The sequence below is a fragment of the Rhincodon typus genome, chromosome 22 (assembly GCF_021869965.1).
Source record: "Rhincodon typus isolate 14 chromosome 22, sRhiTyp1.1, whole genome shotgun sequence".
In the NCBI taxonomy this organism is placed as follows: domain Eukaryota; kingdom Metazoa; phylum Chordata; class Chondrichthyes; order Orectolobiformes; family Rhincodontidae; genus Rhincodon; species Rhincodon typus.
This window is the reverse complement of record NC_063353.1, coordinates 19,415,207-19,442,741: the sequence shown is the minus strand read 5'-3', so window position 1 is coordinate 19,442,741 and position 27,535 is coordinate 19,415,207. Positions and strand designations below refer to the sequence as shown.

At 38.7% G+C, this 27,535-nt stretch overlaps 1 protein-coding gene across 1 annotated transcript in view; it reads right to left on the bottom strand.

Annotated features, from left to right (window-relative positions):
• gramd4a (GRAM domain containing 4a) overlaps positions 1–27,535 on the bottom strand; it is a 146,768-nt gene that overhangs the window by 65,376 nt on the left and 53,857 nt on the right. Inside the window, exon 2 of the mRNA XM_020518497.2 lies at positions 21,523–21,643. Within this exon, the coding sequence (XP_020374086.2) occupies positions 21,523–21,643 (121 nt within the window). The remainder of the gene's footprint in view (positions 1–21,522; positions 21,644–27,535) is intronic.

The following is a 27,535-nucleotide window of genomic DNA, read 5'->3' as shown; positions in this document are numbered from 1 at the left end:
ATTAAACTCTTCTACTTGTATCACTCTAAACATGAGATAGCTTTTTAATGTTGTTTATTAAAGTAAACACTTCTGACAAAAGAATGTTTCAGATGTTTAACCAACTCTGGTACTACCTATAGCCATGCACTACTTTGTAAAGTGTTATTAGGTAGCAGAGTAAGCTGCTCATTTTTCGCAAAGGCAAATTGTCAAGCTACATAACATACCAAAAATCAAATGCCTGGAAAGTCAATGGCACATTTTGCATGTCAAATAATTTAGTTATTTTCTTGAAACTTCAATGAAAAATAATACATCCTCAGCATTTTAACATGATCATTAGCAATGGAAAACAATATAGCCAATTTGTGCAAAGCAAGCTCCCACAAAATACAATAATGATTGGATGAATTGTTTTATCGATGCTGATTTAGAGGTATTGATTGGAACGTATCAAGCATAACATCCTGGCTTTTCTTCAAACAATGCCTAGGGATCTTTAGGGCACTACAGTGTATCCTAGATTTTTGTGTTCCTACGTCTGATGTGGAACTTGAATCCACAACCCTCTGACTCAAGGATAAGAAACCTCCCAGCTAAATCGCAGCTGAGGTACTGTAGCCTCCTTCTTAAGAATTTCTACCTACTAAAACAGAAGTCGCTTCATTTTTAGTTATTTACTGAATAAGCAAATGTCTTTCAAATTTTTTTTCCCTAGAGATTAACATAAAATAGTCTTCACCAAGGTACATCACGATTTGAGCATTTAAATCTCTAGCTTTTTAAACAAACAGCATTTTCACCTAAAATTTGAACAAAACTGTAGTGTTGTGTTGGAAGTCTGGCCAATAGAAGCCAACCTTCCCTTTATCATGATTTCCTGATCATCAGGGCAAGCAAACCAACTCTTATGGTGACTCCTATTTACCACAAAATGGTGCAGGAGACTAATGCACGTTAACATTCAGCTCCCTTTCCTTCTTGATATTCTAGAATCTTTGTCTTAATAGAACACAGAACAGTACAGCACAGTACAGGCCCTTTGGCCCACGATGTTGTGCTGAACTTTTACCCTAAACCTAAGGTCGATCTAGCCTCCAGCCCTACTTTGTACTATCATCCATATGCCTATCTAATAGCCGCTTAAATGCCCCTAATGAGGCCGACTCCACTACCCTCTCCGGCAATGCATTCCACACCTCAACCACTATCTGAGTAAAGAACCTACCTCTGACATCTCCCCTATATCTACCTCCACTCACTTTAAAACTATGCCCCCTCGTAATAACTACCTCCACCCTAGGAAAAAGTCTCTGGCTGTCCACTCTATCTATACCTCTAATCATCTTGTACATCTCTATCAAGTCATCTCTCAACCTTCGTCGTTCTAAGGACAAAAGCCCTAGCTCTCTCAACCTTTCCTCGTAAGACCTTCCCTCCGTTCCAAGCAACATCCTGGTAAATCTCCTCTGCACCTTTTCCAATGCTTCCACATCTTTCTGTAACGAGCCGACCAGAACTGGACACAATACTCCAGATGTGACCGAACCAGGGTTTTATATAGCTGGCGCATAACTTCACGGCTCTTGAACTCAATCCCTCTATTAATGAAAGCTAACGCACCATACGCCTTCTTAACAACTCTATCCACCTGGGTGGCAGCTTTCAGGGAACTCTGGACATGAACCCCAAGATCCCTCTGCTCCTCCACACTGCCAAGAATCTTTCCGTTAGCCCTGTATTCTGCTTTCAAGTTTGTCCTTCCAAAATGAATCACCTCACACTTTTCAGGGTTAAACTCCATCTGCCATTTCTCAGCCCAGCTCTGCATCCTATCAATGTCCCTTTGTAACCTAGAACAGCCCTCCACACTATCCACAACTCGACCCACCTTCGTATCATCCGCGAACTTATTAATCCACCCTTCCACTCCTACATCCGAATCATTTACAAAGATCACAAATAGAAGAGGACCCAGAACAGATCCTTGTGGTACACCACTCGTAACTGAGCACCATGTTGAATATTTTCCGTCCACTATCACCCTTTGTCTTCTAACGGTCAGCCAATTCTGAATCCAATCTGCCATATTTCCCCCTATCCCATGCCTCCTTACTTTCTGCATGAGCCTACCATGGGGAACCTTATCAAACGCCTTACTTAAATCCATGTATACAACATTCACTGCTCTACCTTCATCCACGTGTTTGGTCACCTCTTCAAAGAATTCATTAAGGTTTGTGAGGCATGATCTACCCCTCACAAATCCATGCTGACTATCACGAATCAAACTGTGCCTATCCAAGTGATCATAAATCCTATCTCTCAGAGCCCGTTCCAACAATTTGCGCACCACTGACCTAAGACTAACTGGCCTGTAATTTCTGGGGTTATCCCTATTCCCTTTTTTGAACAAGGGAATGATGTTGATCTCATTGATCAATGAAAATGTCATCAGAAGATTAATAAGTGAGCTATTACTTGGACAAAAATTCTAGTTTAAGACATCATTGTCCATCATGCCTAAAATTTTGGCAAAAAGACATTACAAACAAAAGACAGAACTTCAGAAATGAATTAAATTTAGTTCTGCGAAAACAGTATTCAGTTATAGCGAGTATTACCCGTGGCTCAGAGCTGGAATTCTCACCTCTGAAAAGTTTGCAAATCCAAGATTGCATCACATGTTGTGATGAGGACAAAGAATCTGCGAGGAGATATATATAAGTTGCATCAGTGGGCAAAAACTTGGCAGATGACAATTAATGAAGGAAAGTATCAGGTCACGCACTTTGGTGGGAAGAATCAAAAGACAGAAATTATTTAAATGAAGAGAGATTCCAAAGAAGTGCAGTGCAGGGGGATCTCGGTGTTCTTGTGCATGAAACACAAAATGTTCACACACGTGTGCAGCAAGTAATTAAGGTGGCAATTGGAATTTTGGCCTTTACTGCTAGGGAGTTGGGAGTTTAAAAAAGTGAAGTTTAGTTACAGTTGAGCAGGATGTTGTCGCTGAGGCTGTACCTGGAGTGCTGCGCACAATTTTGGTCCACATACTTATAAAGGATATACTGGCATCGGTGCCTGTTCAAAAGGCTGATTCCTGATATGAAGGTTTTGACTTATTGAAACTGTCTAAACAGGTCAGGCCTTTATTCATTAGGCTTTAGAAGAATGAGGGGTAATCTTGCTGAAATGTATAAGATTGTGAGGGGGCTTACCAAGGTCAATGTTGATATGATGTTTCCACCAGTGAAAAATCTAGAACCACGGGATATCATCCCCTTATTCTGTACCTTTCATTTAAAGCTGAGATGCAAAGGAATTTCTTCTCCCAAAGGATAGTGAATGTCTGGAATTTTCCACCCTAAACAATCTGAGGCAAGATCACTGAAAGTATTCAAAGAGGAGGGAGATAAATTATTGAAATATCCAGGAGTCGATGGCTATGAGGGGCTGGCTCAAAGGAGGAGTTCAGGCCTAAGACAGATCAATCACGATCTTGTTGAATGGCGGAGGAGGCTTGGTGGGCTGAATGCTTTACTCCTGCACCTTATATTCTATCCTTTACCTTCCCTTCTATTCATCTTGGTCCTCCCCAATCCTCCTTTCAAAACTATAAAGCCAATTATACATCTACCTCTCTTCACTTCTGGAGAAAAGGCATAGTGGACACGAAATGATAACTCTGTTCCTCTCTCCACAGACACCATTGGACTTAAGGAGTTTCTCCAGTATTTTGTTCTTCATTCAAAATTACTCGATTGACTCTGGAGTGCTTTAGGATACCTGGAGATCATGAAAGTTTTACAACTGATGTCTGAAGTTACTAAATTCGACATTTAGAAATGAGGTCTACAAAATAATCAGGAGAAAGAAGACTTTATGTTCTGAATTCAAACAAAGTTGAGTAAATTCAAATAATTTTGGCTATTTCCAGTTGAGATTCCAAGTGTGGGATAGGGAAATGACTGCTGCAGGCTTCAGGTGCCTGGAACAAAGAATCAGGGTCAGTTGTCTGTAGCATCAATGCATCTTGTTCCTTCTCTTCCTTTAGTGACTTATTCTATTAATTATTCATGCATTTTATCACGACAAAGATCTGGAGAATTATTGAAACATCATTTATCACTGATTTTGCGGTTTATTCACATGTGTATGCTGAATAAAAATAAGATCAAGAAAATCTTCCCCAGGTGCCTAAAGACAGTCATTACATGAGCTATCAGCATTCTGGGTTACGGTTAAATCAATCAAACACAGCCCTAGCAATTTCTATCCTAATGCTAAACTCCAAAAATCAGGTTTTTCACTTCTAATCATATATTTTTGAAGAGCTCAGCTTTCCAACACAGGTGCAGCAATGGGTAATTCTGGTTGATAAGTCTGCATAAGTAATGGGGGGAGAAAAACTCCGCCAATATTAGTGTTCTGCCACTAGATGTCTTTTGTCGCATATTACATTACAAAGCATATGAAAATAAATCAAGACAAAATGTTATTGCATCTACGTTGTTTATGACTTCAGAATAACAGTAACTCACCAGAATTTTGGAATCAAATTTGATATTTAGGCACTAGAATGGTTATAGAATGTTGCCAACACAGTTTCAGTATTTCCACAGCCACAGTACATGAATATAAATTGAAGGGACTTGTGTTAATCTGAATGCTTGGATTCAAAATTTTAGTTGGACCTAATTTGCAGTTGGGAGTGCAGGAAAGATGAAATTAATTCATTGGCATTTTAACTGATCCAATAATGTTCGTTGATTATAGATAAGAGTAAAATTTGTAAATTTCCCCTATGCTGCCATTTTCGCTGAACTGTAGCAGAATGTAAACAAGTACTTCTGGATTTTGTCATATTGCATACAACCAATATGACATGTTCATGACAATACCATACAATAATTGAAGGGGTTATGTGTATTTAACAAGATAGGGGAAACTGTTATTTTGATCAGAGACTAGAAGGCCTACGAGTGTAATCAGCTGCTGAAATGTCTACTTTATTCAATTTAAGAAATCTAATCAATACTTGGAAAAACATATCTTGGCTGTAATCAGAGGAAAAAAGAGAAGAACTATATAAAATCATGCACAGTTTTAAGTTTAAAAATCCAACAAGCACTGCGTAAATCTGATTTTGTCCAAATTATGTTCTGCCCTATTTAAGAAGAAATGAATCACAGAAGTCATTCCAGTTGTCATTTGCACACTATAGAAAGGTTTCTACTTCCAGTAAAATCAGTATGTAGACAATTCAAATCTTATTCTTTGATTCTATCAGGTTTATAATTTTGGAAGAGTTAAGTTTGAAAAACTAGTTTGTATTACAATACAGCAAAGCAGCAGCTTGACAACATTAGATAGCATTACCAAGATATTTAAAACATTGTAAGCACATGCACAATTCAAAATGATCATGGAAATATTGAACAGAATGGAACATCTATCCTAAAAATAATCATTTAAATGATTAAAAGTATTATTTCATTCCATTAAATTTTGGTTGTAGTGTGTTGCAGTAAACCAATGGGGAATTTACATTTAATCATTGCAAATCCTCTAATCACTCCATCAGTGTATTGTACTTCAAACAAAGTCTGCTGTTGTATAATTGATATTGAACTGGCTGGCATGATCATTAAATTTTAGTTGCGCTGTCAAATAGGATTACATCAACACTAACTGCCCAGCTTTGCATTCTGTTCAGTAAAACGTATAACATTCAAAATCTGATTTTAAAAACCATAGATAACAGACTAATCATCAATATTCTATTAGCATCCATCCAAAATATTAAGTTCACAAACCTCACAGTATTGGCACGTGCATGTCTTTTGAAAAATTATGACAAGCGCAACTCCATTCAAAAATGAAATTTCAATTTGGGAGAAAATGGTTATAGAGGGAATGTTGAAACTAAGTGTCAATAATAATTCTACAACTGAAGTTTTTCTGATAAATGAACTTTTTTTAACTTGCACTGTACTATTCCCTTACCATAATTTTAATTCATTATTTAGTAGGTCAAATGATAAAATTAGCTTCCTTTGTAACTCATCACTTACATTCTATTCAAAATTAGATTATGAACTATTTTGTTAACCACAAAGTAGACTCAGAAAAAGGCTTGCATTTATATAATGTCTTTCATGACCTCAGAACATCTCAAAGCATTTTACAGCCACTGAAGTACAGTAACTTTGAACAAGTGTACCCATTGTTGCAGTGTAGGAAATGCAACTGCTAGGTTATGTACAACAAACTCCCATCAACAGCAATGCAATAATGACCAGATAATCTGTCCTTGCAATGAGAGATAAGTATTGGCCCAAACGTTAGGAATAACACCCTTACTCTTTTTCAACACAGTGCGACAGGATCTTTTATGTCTTTTGTACCTCAGGAGCAAAACTAGAACCTCTATCTAATACCCAATTCCAAAGATGGTAGCTCCAATACTACAGCATTCCCCCAGCATTCCACTATAGTGTCAACCCTGATTTCGTGCTCACCTTCTGACTCATCACTGCTATCAACTGAACTATAGCTGACGTTTTCTTTTTGCTTAAACCATTACAATGAAACAATTACAATTTAAAGCAGCTAACTTTGTTCACCTGATCATTTCAATTTATATTAAAAAAAAAAGTCTTTTCCTCCTCTTCAGGTCACCATAAGCCATATATAAAAATCTTAACCTTTACATTTAATGCCACTCTACAAGAGGAATTAGAGTTATTTGCTTCCAGATATTTCTTTGTGGTCATAACGTCATTAATTTTCACTGAACTCATCCTTCAAAACGGATTGATACCCACACAGGCAACATCCTATTCCAAGGTAAACCGTGTAGAAATACCAATTAACACACTGTAAAATAGAGACTCAGAGTGCAAAACAAAAATATATTTGATCCATCTTGTGAATTTATTTATTTAAAGTCTGTTGTAGTTTACAAAGTTAAATTATCCAGTATTTGGCTTTAAAAAATATTTTTCAGAACTTGTCATGGGGTTGTTCTTAATTCAATACTCATCTAAATTGTCTTGATATCAGCAGGGAATAAAGCACATTTATCACAAAGATTTTTATCCAGTTAATGAATAGACCTACCTTCATCTAGAGAATGAATGAATTTATTGTTCTCCATTGCAGCACAAACCTACAAATAGGATGCAGTCTCCAATCTTAAAGTAAGGCTTCTTTTGCAGAATTTTAAATAGCATTTGCAAAGACAATTTGTTTGGCTGCAATAACATTTGATCTTTTCCAGAATAGAATTTCCATTGCAATGGTGGATGCCATAAGTATGCAAGCATTCTGACACTCAACAATATGAGGATGCAACTGATTGAAAATATGATATATTGGTAGGTGGACACGTTAGTGCCAAATATCAACTCCAGTCCAAGATTCTATAAGTTATGATATCTGACCATGAAATAGCAAATTATTGTTATTGCCTCTCTCTCTCTCTCAACTTGGCCAACAACCAGGACATGTACATCTAACTCAGCTCAAATTGGCTGTTAAAAACATGCATGACAAATGGATTCCACCTTCAATAGCAAATTTGGTAATGCTGCCCCGAAAGTCTATTGATGCTGTGTGGTAGCATTACCAGTAAACTAAGAAATATTTTAGCTTTCCTACGCCCAATCATACACCTAATAGCAAAGGAGGTCAGTTATCCATAGCACTTCCATATCAATCTATCCTTATTCTATCTGTTTAGCTGAAAGAAAAGTGATTCAAACAGTTTTCAGCTCGTAGCAAATTTGTTCAAAGTCAATCTCACTTCTAAAATAGCAAGCAAGACTCCAAAAGTACAGGAAATAAGTTTAAAATATGTCACATGCCTTATTAAAAGTTGTTGGACTAAAGGGACAGAAAGTAAACAGTAAATGGAAAGTATGCCCAGCAAAAATATTCCAAAATATTTTTTGAAAATGTAAAAAGAAATTATAATTATATTGGAAATTGTAGTTACATTTCTGTAAGATGCATGGTTGTTTCAGCACCAAAACATCATCTTGATCAGACTAGGAAGCTACTATTTGTCCAGGAGTAACCCTTAATATTGGGAAAGAGAATACAAAAAAATTGAGCTTTGAGGACATAATCTTTCCCTAATGTAGCCTGGTTGCACAATCCACAACTTGCCCTGCTGAAACCATGATGTTGGCATAACCCTCATCTTTTAATCACATTCTGGTCCATCGCCCTATTCCCCTGATAATTTCTCTGTCTTACATAACTCATCTTGTTCATGAAAACCTAACCCTCTTTCAGCTTTGTCATTCACTTGGTACACTGTCTCATCTCTTTCCCATAAGCCCAAGGGACAAAGACTTAAACATATTTAGCAGACAACTGGATTAACCATAAATCACTAGATTTTTGGCTGAACTATATTAACCATTGCTGGGTCTTGTCATAGAATCCCGACAGTGTAGAAGCAGGCCATTCAGCCCATCGAGTCCACACCAACCCTCTGAAGAGCATCCCACCCGCTACCCTACCCCTGTAACCCTGCATTTCACGGGCCTAATCCACCTAGCCTGTACATCTTTGGACTGTGACAAGAAACTGAAGCACCCAGAGGAAAACCACGCAGAAACAGGGAGAAGACACAAATGCCACACATACACAGGCTGGAATCGAACATAGGTCGTGAGGCAGCAGTGTTGCCCCATTCTTGCTCTTGTTCCAAATTGCTGAAACTGCCCACTATTCAAATATCTTTCAAGAATGTGAAGATAACCTCAACTCCCCTTTTCCAATCCATACCATCTTCTCAAATCACCCTCCCCTACATCCTCCCTGTACGTTCAAAACTATGCACCAAGAGGAAATAGACTTTAGATCATAGATCATAGAATCACAGAATCCCTACAGTGTGGAAACAGGCCCTTTGACCCAACAAATCCACACTGACCCATCCCTCTATAACCCACCTAATCTCCACATCCCTGAACACTACGGCAATTTTTAGCATGGCTAATCCACCTAGCCTGCACATCTTTGGACTGTGGGAGGAAACCGGAGCACCCGGAGAAAACCCACGCAGACACGGGGAGAATGTGCAAACTCCACAGACAGTTGCCCAGTGGTGGAATCGAACCTGGGCCCCTAGCACTGTGAAGCAGCAGTACTAACCACTGAGCCACCATGCCACCCTTATTGTCACAAAGACCAAACCTATTCATTCAGTTGCACCTGCTACTTCTTTCCCATCCCCTAAACCATTTGGCCAGTCTCCTCTAATGTTCCCTACTGCCCTTGTCCTGAACTCTCACTGTTCTCCAGATTCTAATCGCATCTCCTATCTGGCGGTCTCTGAGCTCACCCTGCTCTAGGGACCCAACCCTTCACCTCTATCCTTATCCAAGCAAACTTCAATCTGTCCAGTTTCTGTTCCTGTATTCCATATCACCTGAAATTCTTTCACCTCTCCTCTGTCCAACCCTTTGGATCTGTATTTATCATTCTTCTCCTCAAATTACAGTTTCTTGTCCTTGGAAACCGTCAGCCCATCTCAAACCTCACTTTTGACTCTGAAATTCAAGCCCACCTTTCATGCAATTTCATATCTGAACCTCTCCAATCAAATTTAAAGTCTTGACATCAAAACTTAAAGGATCTTAGGAAAGTAATAATGACTGGGGCCAGGCAATCTCAGGCTTAGACAGTTGGCCACGCTATCCTCTCCTTCAACAGATGCACCCCATCATCTAGCTGAATGGAATATACTTAATTAGTTCGATTATTACATATAAAATCAGGTCAGAAAATGACCTGCAATAGATTATTTTCCAAATCTTATACTGCTACTCTCCATCTCTGAACAGGTTGCTTAGAAAAAAAGCTCTACTGTTACTTTGGTGTCCTCCAAAGGTTCCATCGTTGGCACTCGCATTTTTCTCATCTGTGTGCTAAACCTCAGCAACATAATCTGAAAATCATATGTACAGTGACTGCAACTACCTCAGTGCCACCTCTTGCAACCCCTCTGCTGTATCTAAATTGTCAGACTTCACTTATGATTTCCACCAACAACACACAGGGAAGACCAAAGCCACTGACTTTTGTTCTTATCACAAACACAGATCCCTAACCATGAACTCCAGCCCTTTCTTTGGCAACAGTTAAATCTGCCTGTGTGTAACTCTGATGCTATATTTGACACCGAAATTTCCATTATTTATGCTCACCATCTCAAATTTCCACTACTGAAACAACACCGTTATATTCCCACCTCAGCTCATTTGCTCGAATTCCTCATTGGTGCCTTTGTTGCCTCTAGACATGATTATTCCAACGCCCTCCCAATTAGCCTCCCGTATTCTACAGTTTGTGAACGTGAAGTCATCCAAAACTCTGCTGCCCTTATCCAAATTTGCACCAAGTTTCTTTCATCCACCACTCCTGGGCTCATAAACCTACAATGACTCCAACTTCAATATCTTAATTTTAAATTTCCCTTTCTCAATTTAAAATTGGTCCATGCTCAGCCCTCCACATCTCAAACTTCATCTCCAATATTACAGCCCTTAGAAACATCTGCATTCCTTCACTGCTCATCTCTTTAATATCCCTGATTTTAGTTGCTTCACTATTGGTAGCTGAGCCTTAAGAAGTCACTGCTGAATAAACTTGGACTTTAGCACACTGCACTCTGGTATTTGGGAAACCTTTCCTCTTAAGACAGCCCTTCATCCCAGGAATCAGCATCGTAAACTCTCTCTGAACTGCCTGCTATGCAGGTATATCCCTCCTTAAGACAAGCAACCCAAACTGAAATCAATAATCCAGGGTGTGGTGCCACCCGTGCCCTATATAGCTGTAGTAAGTCATCACTCTGTGTTTGTCTCCGCCATTTCCCATGATAAAAGCCCACATTCCATTTGCCTTTCTAATTACTTTCTATAGCTGCATTCTATTACATGGATAACAGTATCCAGATCCCTTTATTTGCAGCATTTTGCAGTCTCATTCCATTTAAATAATTTGTCTTTCTGTTCCTCCTACCAAAGTAGATGACCTCACATTTTTTCAACATTATGTATAGCAGTTCATAGATGCAGAATAAAAAGATGCAAAGGATGGAGCTCCGGGCACACCAGTGATGACCATGCCAGAGCTGAAATCATTGCAGGAAATAGATGTGTCAATTAGGATTGATTGAAATGGAGCCAAGTGTAAAGTCAGCAATGGAGGTGCAGTGCACAAGATAGGCAGGGTGGGTGATATAGTAGATTGTACCAAATGCTTGGAGAAGTTGAGAAATATCTGAGCTTGCGCATTGGAAGTATGGTTCCAAAAGGAGATCATTTGGTTAATTTGAGCAGGATGATCTTAGCTATATCGACAGACGAAATACAGAATCAAGTGATTTGAAGAAGCAATGGTCAAAATCCTGGTAGTCAGCCTGGTCAGCAAACATAAACATTAGCAAATGTAACTTTATGAGAACACTGTAATGTTTGATGAGGCAGTATCATTGGTTACATCATGTATTGGACCAAGATGTGTTAGAAGTCAGGAAACAAACAGTGAGTCTCCTGTGAGGTAGAAGTCTTATGACAGCTCAGGGAACATTATGAACTAACTTCAAATCAGTGCTAAAGTTCAGGAAAAATCAGCCCAGTTGAAGATTGAGATGGATGGCTGTTAAAGCAAAGGAAAGCTCCATTGGAAATATTTGCAAGGGTTCCCCTTATTCAAAAAGTTTGAAAACTATGGCAGGGTCGGTGGGGGGAAGAGATATTTAAGTTGCATACTGCCATTTCTAGCAGACTACACAGACTTGCCTCAATTTCCTCGGGGCAGATAATGCTATGGTCCACTCCCTGCATGCCCAGCATGATAATATTCAAAACCCATTGAAAAAGTTTATTGAAGAATAACTTTCAATACCATTTCTCCTGCACAAGTGTGTCTGGTTTCATTTTAAGGTAAAGTTAAAGTAACAAAAGGCCAACTTGATGCACAGTCAATTTTTTTTTTTTAAGTAATACTGAGGAAATCACTCACAGATGATCTTGGTTCTGTATGTGTAGGTTAGTTTTAAATTCAAACTTACAGCATTAAATGAATGCACTTTGAGTCGGCAGGTAGTAACAGCAGCATGTTTAACTTGCATGTTTTCTGATACACACACCATCGTTATTTTGTGAGTCATTGCTCATATCATTCTGACACCTACTGTATGCTGTAATCCAATCTGGAGTCATTTCTGTGGGCGCATTTATTTTTCCTTTTGATTTTGAATGCCTTTGTGGGTAAATATTTTTACACCTGCCTCCAAATTTCTAAAGTTTTGTGGGAGTCAGGCTTCATTTTTATTTTAATTGCTGTATTTTATGGTTCAAACAATATTCAGGATAGTTGAAGATAATGTTGTACACTAGCAACAACATTTACTATACAAGTTATTCCAATTTCTGTTTGTTCACTTACAGTAATGCCGCAGATGAAACAAATGTGTGTCACATTCACAATGGCATTCTCTTTACAGTAACATTATGACATGCAACTTCTATTGCCAATTTAAAAACTGCAGGAATAACAAACAGAATAACAATTTTGTTTATTTTATGCCCTACCTGATTTATGACTCAGCAGGTAAATTCTTCACATGACATGGCATGAAACCATACAGATCACAAGTCCTAGCTTCAATTCCTGCTCTGCATTGAACCCGGACAATTGTGGAATTCTTCATTTTGCATCCTGAATTTCAGAGGGAAAATTCAGCTGAGTTTCCAACTGCTAAACAGTGACCACCTATACTATGTGGCTATTGGACAAATTAGAGTTGATATTTGTAGTTATGCTGCTCCCATCTTTGTTTGCACACTTGATTGATGATACATGCTGCTTCAATCTTATGAAAAACGGTTTCATTTGTTGTGAACACCATCAGATGGAGCAACACACCTCACGCACAGGGACAAAATATCGTGGTCAGTTGACATCACTGACTGAGTCCACTCGTGTTGACAGCCATGTTATTGATGGAGGCAGGGGCCTCCCAGCTCTGGGAAAGGCCTCTCCTCGACACCTAATACTTCATTAGCCAGCTCTTAAGACCCTAGGGTGATGTCTATCTGGACTCAGGAACTTGTCAGCATGCAGCTTTAGCAGCTTGCTTGTAACCACTTCCCAAGGACTGTAATTTTGCTACATTTCTTTCTCCTGTTCACCTCCTGATTCACACCTATTACCGGAATGATTCTGCCTCTTTTACAATGAAGACAGAAGCAAACTAGTTGTTCATTTCATTCACCATTTCCTTATTATCTACTATGAACTCCACATTCCCACTCTCGAGAAGGCCAACACTCACTTCACTCAAGGTACACTTTTTTTAAACCTTTGATGTTTCATCCAACTTCTTTAGTTAGCCATGAGTGGTAGCTCCTCCCTTGTGAATTTTTCTTCATGGCGGAAATATTTTTATTCTGAATATTCTGAAACATCCCCTTAAATGGCTTCCATGGTTTCTCTGTTAATCCATCCTCTAACCTAGTATACCAGATCACTTCAGCTAATTTGGCTTTATGGCCACGCAGTTGGCTTTTTTTTTCCAAGTTTCAAATACGAGACCTATACCCAATCTTTTCCCTTTTAAACTGGATGTAAAATTAAATCATATTGCGGTCGCTTTCAACTAAGGATAGCTTAACTCCAAGGTCATTAATTAATTAATCTTGCCACATTACACATTACCAAGTCGAAGATACGTTTATATTATACTTCAGGATTTACAAAAAACTTCAGGATCAGCTTCTGCTGGCGAACATTAAGTGTTACTCAGCCACAAATCAGTGGTAGCATTCTCCTCTTTGAGTCAACAGAACTAAAATCTCAATGAAGAATTTGAACACAATCTTGCTGACAACTCAGTGCAGTACTGAAAGAGGCCTGTACCGTTGCAATGTTGTCTACTAAATGAGACATGAAATAAACGCTTTGGTGCCCTTCTGAATTTAAAAGATCTCCTGCAGTGCTTAATTATCAGCCATAGATATATTTATTATACTGTTGCCTCGGAGTTGTTCCAAGGCTGGCGTACAAAAATCCAAGGTGTGACCCCAGTGATGACCAAGGAAGTTCTATACTTGTTCCAGGTACCATCTTTTGGATGAGAATTTAAAACTTGGCTCAATATCCCTGCTTGGGTAGATGTAAAAGATCTCTGGACACAATACTAAAAAGAATCAGGAATTTGTAATTCTTCTTTTAATTTAAAAAGCAAGTCAGTTCTCCCAACATCCTAGCTAATATTTATACCGTAGCTGATATCCAAGTAGATGGGATTGACAGATCTGGAAAATTGGCTGCCATGCTCCTCCATTAGAACAGTGAATATAAATTAGAAGTATTTAATTGACTGTGAAGTCCTTTGGGTATTCTTGTGCCTGAGAATATATGCATAAATATACATAATTACATAAATGCAAGTCTTCCATTCCATTTTTTATACACAAAGTATCAACTGGATGCTATGCTTGGTAGATGAGATCATAGTATGGATCTGCAACATGGATTTGCAATGATAGAAGGTCAGTCACAATACTGTTAGCTATAGAATACATATTATGAGCTACAAAGCAACTGCAGTGTTGCAGAGCAATTGTTTACCCTGCATAAAACTCAAATTCCCTCAATCTAATAAGTTAACCGATTGTTCAAAATGATTCCATTCCAAAACAGAGAACATAATTTCAAGGGTCACTGTCAAAAATGTTGCTGCATTGTTTCAAAATCCAAACAACTTCAGTGTTTGTCAATTAAGCTAGATCAATGTTTTTCTGATTCACCCCTCTAAAAACATTCCTCAAAACAGACGATTCATAAGAAATAGAGCAAGAGTAGATCATTCGGCCCTTCGGTATTACTCCATGAGTCACCGACATTATGGCTGATCTGGTTGCAGTTTTAACTTACTTTCTTTCCTGTCCATCATAATCTTCAACTCCATGGTAGGTCGAAAAACTGTCCAAGTCACCCTTGAATATTTTAAGCAATTCAGCCTCCACTACTCTGTGGAAGAGAATTCCAAAAACTAACAATTCATAAGAACATAAGAACTAGGAGCAGGAGTAGGCCATCCGGCCCTTCAAGGCTGCTCCGCCATTCAATAAGATCATGGCTATCTTTTCGTGGATTCAGATCCACTTACCCGCGTTCTCACCATATCCCTTAATTCCTTTATTGTTCAATAAAATATCTACCTTATCTTTAAAAACGTTTACTGAAGTAGCGTCAACTACTTCACTGGGCAAGGAATTCCATAGATTAACAACCCTCTGGGTGAAGAAGTTCCTTCTCAATTCAGTCCTAAATCTGCTCCCTCTAATCTTGAGGCTATGCCCTCTTGTCCTACTTTCACCTGCCAGTGGAAACATCCTCTCTACTTCTATCTTATCTATTCCCTTCATAATTTTATATGTTTCTATAAGATCCCCCCTCAATCTTCTGAATTCCAATGAATATAATCCCAATCTACTCAGTCTCTCCTCATAAGCCAACCCCCTCAACTCCGGAATCAACCTAGTGAACTTCCTTTGCACCCCCTCCAGTGCCAGTACATCCTTTCTCAAGTAAAGAAAGAAGAAATTCCTTCTCTTCTCCATCCTAACTCAGAGACCCACTTTTTTTTGAAAGAGTGTGCCCTAGTTCGAGATAATCCCCACAAAAAGAGATATCTTCTCAGTATCTATCCTGTCAAGCTCCCACAGAACTGTTTCAATAGTACAGCTTTGCATTCATCTAAATTCCAATGAATACTGACCCAATGCTTTCCTGTTAAGATAACCCTTCATTCCGACAATCAGCCGAACAAACTTTCTCAGATTTGCATCCAATGCAACTGCATCCATTCTTAAGTAAAATGACCAAAAAGGTTATCAATATTCCAGGTGCAGTTTCACAAATGCCCTACAAAGCTGCAGCAATATTTCCCTGCTTTTCTCTTCCAACTCTCCTACTCCATCCCCCTCCATTAAAGGCCAACATTTAGTTAGCCTTCCTAATTATTTCTTGGACTTGCATGCTGACATTTTGTGATTTGAGTACAATTACAGCCTGAAGCCAGTGAACTGCATCTAGGCCCGAAACATCAGCCTTCCTGCTCCTGTGATGCTGCTTGGCCTGCTGTGTTCATCCAGCTCTAAGCCTTGTTGTCTGCAGCATTCTATGTCCATTTTAAAATATTCTGTTTTTCCAAATACAATGCCAAAATGGAAAACTTTAATTTTTCCCACATTATACTCTGTCAACTGTTTGCCCATTCACCAAATCTATCTATATTCTTTTTCAGACTCTTAGTAACCTCCTCACAACTTTCCTACCTATCTTTGTTACCATCTCAAAACGTGGATGCTATACTGTCAGTCCCTTCATTCAGGTCATTATTATAGATCATAAATTGTTAACAGCCCAGCATGGATCCCTGCTGCACTCCACTAGTTAACTTGTGAACTTGAAAATGATTCATTTACTCTGACCCTTCACTTCATATTAGCCAATTCTTGATCCAGGGTAATGTACCACTCCCAAAGCCATGAGCTCTTATCTTGTGAAGCACCGTTTTTTGTAGCGCCTTATCAGATGCCTTTTCATAACTTGTACAGTACATCTACAGGTTTCCCTTTATCTTGAATAATGGTGTTACATATGTAGTTTTTCAATCCTCTAGGACCTTTCCAGAATCTGTGAAATTTTGAAAGATTACAACCAAGGTATCTATAATCATGTAGTCGCTTTTGTTAAGTCTCTCGGATATAGGCCATCAGGTCCAAGGCACATTGGCTGTCTTTAGTCCCATTAGTTTATCAAGTTCTTGTATCTGTTGTGATTATTACTGTTTTAAACTTTTCCTTCCTATTTGTCTATTGTTCTTCTATTCTTGGGATGCTTTTGTGTCTTCTCCCACAAAGGCAGATATAAAAATACCTTATCGAAGTCTAATGTTATGGCATGGATAAGATGAATAGCCAAGGTCTTTTCCTCAGGCTAGGGAGTCTAAAACTAGACGGCAGAGGTTTAAGCTGAGAGGGTAAAGATTTAAGAGAGACCAGAGGGGCAACTTTTTCACGCAGAGTGGTGAGCGTATGGAATGAGCTGCAAGAGGAAGTGGTGGAGGCAGATACAATTGCAACATTTAAAAGGCATCTGGATGGGTGCATAAATAGTAAGGGTTTAGGGGGATATGGGCCAAATGCTGGCAGATGGAACGGGATCAGTTTAGGATGTCTGGTCAACATGGATTAGTTGGACTGAAGGGTCTGTTTCCATGCTATATAATGCTATGACTCTACAGCTGAGGCCCTACCACAGATTTTTGTGGGACAGCAAACTTTCTGTCGTCATACAATCAATTTGCCAGCCATATCAGTAATTTACCCTCAATTGCACTGGGTCTCTACATTAATTTACAGTCTCTTATGTGGGTCTTTATCATATGCCTCCTGAAAGCATGAAACAACAGCCACAGGAACTGCTGTGTTCACTACCATAATCATTTCTTTAAAAAAATTCAATGTGGTTTAAGTTAGACCTACCTGTCATGAATCCATGCTGGCTCTCCCTGATTAACTGAAGCTTTGAGGTGTTCAGTTATCCTATCCTTCATTATAGATGCAAACAATTTCCTCAACTTGTTAGGCTAACTGTATTGTAATACCCTGGTTTTCCTCCTTTGCCTTTTTAAAAAGTGGAATGATGTGCAATTTTCCAAGCCAAAGGCATGACTCCTATATGTAAGTTTATAGTTAGGGCATCTAGAATGTGCTCCCCTAATTCTTTAACACCCTCAGACGGCTACTGTCAGATCCTGGGAATTTGTCATTCTTTAGTTTTACTAATTTAGTTCTATAAATTCTAATGATGACCATCCATTGTTGGATTGTTGGAAAAACCTATCTGATTCGCTAATGTCCTTTAGGGAAGGAAACTGCCATCCTTATTAATCTGGCCTACATGCGACTCCAGACCCACAGCAATGTGGTTGACTCTGAACTGCCTTCTGGCAATTAAGGATGGTCAATAAATGCTGGCCTAGCCAGTGACACCCATATCCTGTACATGTATATTAAAAAAAAAATTCTCATTGTCAATGTATGTTAATTTCATTCAGTCCCTGTCCCCAACCTACTACTAATTTCCTTGGGACTTCCAACAACTTATCCTCCTCTTTTACTGTAAAATCTAAGACAAGGTAATTGTTCAACATGATTGCCATTTCCCTATAGTCATTGACAATGTCCCCACATTTAATCTTTCGTGGACCAACATTGCTCTGACCACCAGCTTTCCCTTGAACTATAAAATTTCTTCTTATTGATTTTGATGTCTCTTACAAGTTCCCTTTCATAATCCCTTTTAGCAGCTCTTATAAGCTGCTTAGTGGCCATTGCTGGTCTTTGTATCAATCCCATGCAGCAGGCTCTGTGCTTTATTTTTGCGTTTTTGTAGGCACTTTCTTTTCTTTTAGTTTAATGCTGTGCCTCATCTCTTAATTTCTGCATTAATAAATCTAGCACTTCAGAGGTGCTGCCAGAGGGTGTACATACAACATGTATTAAATTTTTGGATCCTTTACTATTCCTCAGCTCAACCCATAAGGTTGCCAGTGGGTGCCTTCCCTTCATTATATCCTCCCTCACTGCTGACTTTGTTTCTAATCAGTAAGGCTGCTCCACTTCGTCTGCCATTTTCCCTATCCATTCTGTAAACCTTATAACCTGGTATATTTAGTTCCCAGTCCTGACCATTCTGCAGCCATGTCTAAGGACGATATCATAATCTCTAATTTGAATTTATGACTGCAGCTCATTTAGTTTATTTCTTACACTCCATGCATTTATATATAGTGCTCTTACTTGGGCCATACATTCTAACCTGTCCCTCAGCACTTATTCACCCATTTATTATCTCTCTCTTCTGGTTTAATCAACACACTTCTTAATAGTTTTGCCATTACATGCCATACCTGAAATAGGATTCTTGACTGTTTCTTTACTCTCTGTCCTGTTACTTGTTTTGAAACTGTATTGACTTCCCTGAGCCATCCCATACCCTCCCAGTTATGAGTTTGAAGTACTTGTGACCATCCTATTTAGCCTTTCTGCTGGGACATTGGACCCAGATTGGTTCGGGTGGAGCTGTCCCAATGTTAAGTTCCTTCCTTTCACAATACTGATGCTAGTGCTTCAAGAAATGAAACCCCTCTTTCCCGCACCATTCCTTTAATGTTTACTTCCCTAATTTTCTTATCCTGATTTCGATTTGCACATGGTTAGGGTAATAATCCAGAGACTATACACCTTGAGGTCTTGTTATTTCATTTTGTTCCTAATTCCTGATAGCCCCCGCAAAGAGGGGTCCAAAACAGACCACAATAACTGGATTCTTCTCCTCTCACGCCAATATCCTTTCAAGCCAGTTTGAGATGTCCCTCACCTTGGCATTAGGTAGGCACACAACATAAGAAGTAGGAGCAGAAGCAGGCTATTTGGCCTATCAAGCCTGCTCCGCTATTCAGTAAAATGATAGCTGATTTGATTGCGGTCTTAACTCCACATCCCTACCAACCTTCATAACCCTTGATTCCTTTGACAATCAAAAAGCTAGCTAACCAACCTTGAACATACTTTATGAACTCTGCCTCCATGCTCACTAGGAAAGAGAATTCCCAACATGAATTACCAGAGGAGAAATTCCTCATCATTTTGATTTTAAATGAGAGACTCCTAAACATAAGGTTTTCTGTCCCATCTATTCAATCCTGATTTTAGGAAGCAGATGAACAGGGTCTCGTATCTTTCCCATATAGGGATTTGCTAGGCAATCTGTCAACCAAATTGACGACTTCCTGTTTCTAGTAAGAATCATATGCAATAGCCTGTGAATGAAATCGTTCTCACTAAACTGCATGTGAAGATTTGCTAACCATCTGAGATGGGATAACACATTGTTCAATGAAGTCGGTCATTGTATAGATCTCTTGAATGCCTGACTCATTAACACTTGAAGCTATGTTTCAACTCAGTGATTTTTGGCTTTCCTGACCAGTGCAAATTCACAAAGTTATGTTTTAAACACAATGTTAAAACCATTGTAATTCTAAATGTATTCTGTGGAAAAACAATCCAAAATCCCGAAGCATGATATACAAGTTAATACCCAAGGGCATACCACAGCTACAAATACATGCTCTATGCAAAATACAAATTCACCATTTGTAACTTTGTGCTTTGCTTCTAAAGTCTGATTATTTGTTTTCTCCAGTAGCCACCAGAAAAAACATAGGATTGGTCTTTTGTATTTCCAAATTGCTATTAAGTGCATATCTTTTATTTATTTCTTTCTTGGAGGTTTTCAATGCCCGTGCAGAAGTGATCACACCCAGGGCCCCAAGGATACAGGATTAAGAAAGCCAACAAAACTTGGAAATGACAGATTGAGAATATAATAGATTAATAGAATAAATCTCAAGTCTAAAATAATCTTACAAAGCAAGGTCCAAATACTTCCTCCAAAGTATTAAAAGGGAAAAACAGAATCCAAAGGAGGAAAAAAAAGCCGCATATTGAAAGCACATAATAGGCTATATGCAACATAGATATCAGAAAATTTCATGTGGCACAGTCCATCTGCAATGCCATGGTGGCATTTCGATGTGTTCAGCATTTTACCTGCTCAGAATCCATTAAACTGACCTTCCTTCTCAAACATTAAAAGAAGAATGAAAAAAAAAAGTTGTTTGCATGGATAATATACATAGATCAATCTTTTCTATGCAAAGAGTTCCCTGCAAATATTAAGATTGTCAATGTAAATGTAAATGTTCATACAATTCTGAGATTCTCCTCATGTTAATTTTCCAAAGTTCGACTCAGCTATTCACAGCACAACAACACTGCTGTTTTAAAAATAATTCAAAAACAGAAACATGTGCTAAGCAAACACAAAACTGTAGTAACGGATGGACATAAATGTACTGACTTCACAAACTCAAAGGGATGTGTTTTAGAGATGGAGCAGATTTGTTTGAAAACCTCTGGTGTAGAATGAAGATGATGTAGTGAAGTATTGAAGTTGATTTAGAACTAGAAATAAATAGTATTAGAAGCAATATTGTTTCATAATCAATTTATTCTACTTTATATCTGGGGCTAACTTGAAAAGGTATTATTTTCTTCATTCTTTCATATGAAGATGAAAGTCTTGTTCAGGGTTAAGCAACTGGAAATTGAGGCATAGCAACACTAATTGTTGGTGTAAAAATAATGGCAATGACCTAGCAACCTAAAACATACGTAATACAGATAGATGAAAAACAGTCTGCAAAAAAAAAAGTCTTGTATTTGCTTTCAGAAAATACAGAGAATAACATGTTAAATTTCTTAAATATCTTAAGATAGAACACTAACACTTTTCTTCCATGTAGTTAAATTATACACTTGCAGTATATCAATTAACTGTCCCATTATATATATTTCACAAAATACTTACGTAAAAAATGTTTTTCTAACAATGCGATTTCAAGATGTCCCTTGATTTCATTCAGTCGATCAGATTCTGTCCTGTTAAAATCTTGAATTCCTGAAGCCATATTTGATACCCCCGGGCCTGCCTGAAACAAAAATGAAAAGAAATCTCCAAAATCAGCATGGGTGAAATCCGTCAGAAACTGCACAGTACGAGACTGCAATTCAACTAGATGAATGCTGCGACCAAACAAGTTTTGCTGATACAGCTGAATGCACAGAAGAGAATACTTTAATCTGCTGAGTTTTATTAAAGTGAATCAGTAATATCCAAACAATTGTTCAATAATACATATTCTTTGACTTCTCCAACAAAACCAGAAAACAAATTCATCCAGAACTCCAGTCATGTCTATAACACTGATGCTGCACATGTTTAGTAAAATTATGTTTGACTTTATATAATGATAGCTCACCATTAAATCCATTTATGGAACTTGATTTGCAAAATACCAAGTGCTTCAAGTAACAGTTCAATAACATAGAATGAACTGAACTACTCTGAATTGCTGCAGCAAGGATCTTTATTTTTCTTCATTCTCCATGTTAAAGTATCCATTATCTGAGGGTGTGACGTTGCGTAAAATGATGTACTTCCTATGCCTTAGGTTCAATCAGAAAAATGTGAAAAGGTCTGCAACATTTCTGCTTTTATGGTACAAATAATAACATTTGCGTCATACAAGTGTCAGGCAATGCCCATTTCCAACAAGACAGAATCAGCACTCCTTGACACTGAATGGTATTAGCATCACTGAATCTCCCATTATCAACATGCTCAGAGTTAGCCGTGATCATGAATTGAGTTGGACCAGCCATATAAATAATGTATTTCCAAGAGCAGGTCAGAGGTGAGAAATTCCACAGTGAGTATCTCACCTCCTGTCTCCCCAGTGCCTGTCCACCATCTACAAAGCACAAGTCACAGTGTGATGGAATACTCTCTATTCGCTTGGATGAGCACACCTTCAACACCACTGAAGAAACCTGACATCATCCAAGACAAAGCAACTCACTTGACTGGCCTCCCAAACACCAGCTTCAACAACCACTCCCTTCAATACCAATGCGTAATCGTAGCAGTGTATACCATCTGTGGAGATGTCGCGCAGGAACTCACCAATGGTCCATCAACAGCACAGTTCAAACCCTATTACCTACTACCTAGAAGGACAATAGCATAGATACATGCAAGTTCCCTCCAAACCACTCACTATTCTGACTTGGAACTATATCACCATTCTTTCATGGTCATTGGCTCAAAATCCTGGAACATCTGAACAACACAAAGGCTCTGTCCCTATATCCTATGGAATGCAGAAATTCAAGAAGGTAGTTCAACACCACCTTCTCCAGGGCAATAAATTCTGGCCTCGTCAGCATCACTCAGATTTTGAGAACAGAAAGAAGAAATTCCTTCATCCCAGAAATAAATCCAATAAACTTGCACGAGTCAAGAACGTCCTTCCCAAGAGAAGGAAATTACATAAGTAAACTTAATGCGATCTTACCAGAGTCTTATATAATTGTAGGAATGTTTTCTCTGTACTCCAGTTCCCTTGCAACAAAAGACCAGCATGCAGCTTTTAGCCTATAACACCTGCTTGCAAACTTATTGTGTTTCTTGTGTGAGGACACAGTGATTCCTCCAAACAACATTTAAACACTTCTCAACAGTTAAAAATACTCTTTTCCTATTCTTCCTACCAAAATAAATAAGCTCATATTTTGGTCCATCTGTCAACATGCTCACTCACTTGTTCTTATACTTTTGCAGATCGAAGTGATTCTATAGTATTATTCCTCTACTGATATTCACTCTTTCCAGTTCCTTGCTCTCATGTCTTTGGTTCCCACTTTATTCTTAAGCATTTGATATCTTCATCTGTGAAAACTGATGAAAATTATTTGCTTCATATCTCTGCCATTTCTTTATATGCAATTATAATTTCTTCCATCTCAACTGATAAAAGGGACAAAGGCTTACTTCTGCTATTGTCTTCCTTTTCACACACTGGTAGAAGCTCTTTCAATCTGATTTCATATTTCTTATTAGCTAATTCTTACATTCTACCTTTTCCTTCAATTTTTTGATTGTCGTTTAGCTCCACTTCTGACAATTTCAGAGAGAGGAGAGTGAAATAGAGCTAGGTCCTGGCCTCCACTTTGCTTGATGTCTTTTTCTCCATGATCCTGACCTTCACCTTCCCCAGAGATATGGAAGAGGTATATTTGCACACGAGGTCAGACAGCAAGCTCCACAATCTTTCAAGACCAGAGTGAAAACAAAAGACATAACGTGCCCTGATCAGAGAACTCCTCCAAGCTGATGACACTGCAATAGCCGCTCACACAGAAACTCAACCACAAAGACTTGTGGACTGTCTCTCCCACACCAGTAACACATTTTTCCAAACTAGAAAATATCGATACAACTGCAGTCATGAAATTGTGTGTTACATCTTCACTGCTGATCACACAAAATAATACCATAGTGGAAGTGATTTGCGACGTCTGCCACCTTAATTCACAGGTTCACAGCGGCAGACAATCTGTACCTTGACGTAGTACCTGAATGAAGAAATAAGTTCCCCCTCAGTCAATTCATAAAACCTGTATCAGATAACACCAAGCTGATAGTTTGTAAAGCCCATATTCTCAGCACCTTTTTGAATGGCTGTGCAACATGGGTAATTAACAGCTACTTGAATAAAGCTCAACAATATCCATTTTCATATCTGCAGTATGGGTATATCCTGGCAGGACAAAATCATGAATGCTGCAGCTCTCTTAAAGGCAAAGTTCCCAAATGTGCTGATACTAACCAGTAGATCGGACGCATCTGCAAGGTGAAAGAGAGTTGCAAACAAAGGACTTTCTGTATGGTGAGGAAGCTGGAGCCAGACCATCTATGGGGTGCCCAAGGCTCCACTGCAAGCAAGGCATGGGGGTATTTTCTAACCAACTGTTCAGAGATGTCACACATACATCAGGAGCAGGTGCACCACAGGAAACTTGAAACGAGCAAGACGCGAGATATTTTTAATCAACCTGTTCAGAGATATTATCACACATTTATGGAGCAGGTAGGACTTAAACCCGGGCCTCCTGGCTCAAAGGAAGGGACACAACCACTGTGCCTCAAGAGATCCCAAAATACACTTTTTGAAATCATGATCCAGTCAACAAACCGCTCTGGATGACTGACAGGATTCGAACCTGGACTCCCAAAACATTATTTGGTCTCTGGATTAATAGGCTGGTCATAATACTGGGCTATCACGTTCCACAAGAAAGACATGATATTTTTTTCCAAATCAACCTGTGCAGAGATGCTATTAAACACGTCTGGAGCAGGTTAGATGTGAACCCAGGCTCCTGACTCAGAAGTAGGGGTGCTACCATTGCACCACAAAAGCCTACAAGTAAAACACGAAGAACCTAAACATAAACTCTTGCATCTTGCAGTCATTAGCTGGCAAAAAGAGGAAGTAGTGACACCTCGTGTAAGCTGGGAACACCCACAATGACAAGTGGTTACAGCAGTATGACAGCAGGCAACAATGCTGAAAAGCAACATCCCATAATATCAATTGACAGTTTCATGTATCGCACTTGCAGCAAACCTGCCTCCGAAGACTGCTCTTCCAAGACATCAGCAAAGGCGCACCAAATTAAGATACTTCAATCTAAATAACTATTTGCTGCATGTCCATCATCCCTTGCAGATGGAAGGATGTTAACCCAGGATTCAATGTATTTCTAAATTTCCCCCTACGTAGCCCTTCTTCATTTAAAATTGCCATCTACAACTTTAGTCATTCAACTCATCAGGACACTGCTCCCTTCCCTGTTTACGTGCAGTCCATCCAAACTAGCAACTGAGCCCCGTGGATTCAAATCATGTCTATCCCCTCCCCTCTTTCAGTCAAATATTCAACTCACTGCTCGATTTGCCCCGATGCTGGGATATTGTCAGGGCCCATAGGCTTTGCAGCAACCAATGCCTTCAGCCATTTCTTTTTATCCTTTTCACTGTATCCAGTTTGCTGAAGACTGGCATCCATAATTCTGGGGATCTCAGGAGGAGGTTGAGATGTATCATTTACTCAGTATTTCTGACTGAAGGTGGTTGCAAATATTTTAGCCTTGCCTTGTGCACTGACACTGGGCTCCCACATTAAGGATGTGCTTCATTTTTCTCTCTTACCATTTTAAAAACTTAGTATAGACACGAAGGCAACCTACAAGTTTCACTACTTGATGGAATGTAATCTAATTATCAGTAATTACAGTAACTGTTAATTATCAGGGTTGGAGTTTATCTGCAAAAAGTGTAAGACCACCACTATAGAAAGAGAACCAAGAGTTTGGCAGAACTGAAGCCAGAACATTAAACATAAAATCAATGACGTCAGTGTAGGTCAGCAAGCACGAAGTGATGGGGGAACTGGATTTCCTCCTAGTCAGGACATGGGCAAATTAATTTTGGATGACTCCAAGTTTACAGATGGTCAAATGTGGGAGATCAGCCAGAACTATACTGAAATAGTCAAATCTGGGGCAAGAATCAAGGCAAGAATGAGGGTTTCTACAGCTGATGAGCTGAGACTTGAGAAAGTTAGGCAATGTTACAAAGGCAGAAATAGGTTGTCTTAGTGATGGAATGAATATAAAGTTGTCAGTTGTTTCTTTTGACATATTTTCTAATTATTTCTTGGTCTTTGCTTTTTACATTCAATTGTAAATTGCTGCTGCTTAGTTTGAACCAATCAGCTAGGTGTTAAAGTAAAAATATGAATGCGAAACAAACATTAACAAACGTTGGATAAGTTTATATTAACTAGTTCAAAAGAATCTTAATATACTACAAAGCTATTTACATTTGTAGAGTATAGTGCACTGTGTTCTACAAGACCAATTACAAACTACCCTTCAGCCAAACTACCACTACAGACTTGTTGCATTGAATATTTTGTTATGTCTCTTTGGGAGGAGTACAGTCCATCATTAGGCTAATTATAAAGCATGAATTGTAATGAACAAATCTCGCCTACACAACCACACTTCAAGTAAATTCCAGGAAAATAAACCATTAGCACTATTGTGACAAATAAGAACAATACTGGAAGGAAAGATGAGCTGATATTTTTACCTTCTGAATTAGAAAACCTCAATCACAAAGATCCAACCAGCAATTATAACCTTTAAATACTACATGTTAAAGAGTGGCTCAAACATTTATTCAAAAGACAAAGTATGGAACTGCACATCAGGCGAAATAATGTTTAAATAGTTAAAAATAATGCAACTACTAAAGATCATGTCAAATTACACAGCATATGCTGCTGAAATAACATTTAAAAAGGGACAAAGGAGGGGATAGCACTTCTCACAGGTAGGTTCACAACACTCTTTGGGATGCCACATTCTGTAATGGACCTCACCATCAACTAGCTCTGACCTGGGATTTCAAGTTGTTGTTCACAGCTGAGTGTGATGACACCACAGTAAACCACTTCAACTGGTAGGCCAATCCAGATGAGAGCAGCCATGAACTTCCCTATTTGCAGTAACTTAAAATGCAAAAAGTGATTCCAATGGGCTGGGCAGATGAGACAAATTCTAACGGTCCAGTGGTCCTGAAGAAATGCGTCAATGCAGTGTTGCAGAATGCACAAAGCCTGACAAGGAATAGATGATGTACAGATCATCCACTGCATCCAGATCCATCTCCAGACATTTCGACATGTCTCACCATTGAACCAAGGTAGACTAGGATGAGTGAGAACTGATGATGCACAATTCTCCTTCACTTTAAATGTAATTCTTATCATCTTTCACATTAAAATTAGAAATCATTGTACATTTTGAAGTCAACTACTATGTAATTTTTTGTGTCAGCAAAAAGCACAAAATATCATCTTTTGTAAACAACAATACTGCAAAACAAAATGCAGCCCACAAAAAAAGGAACA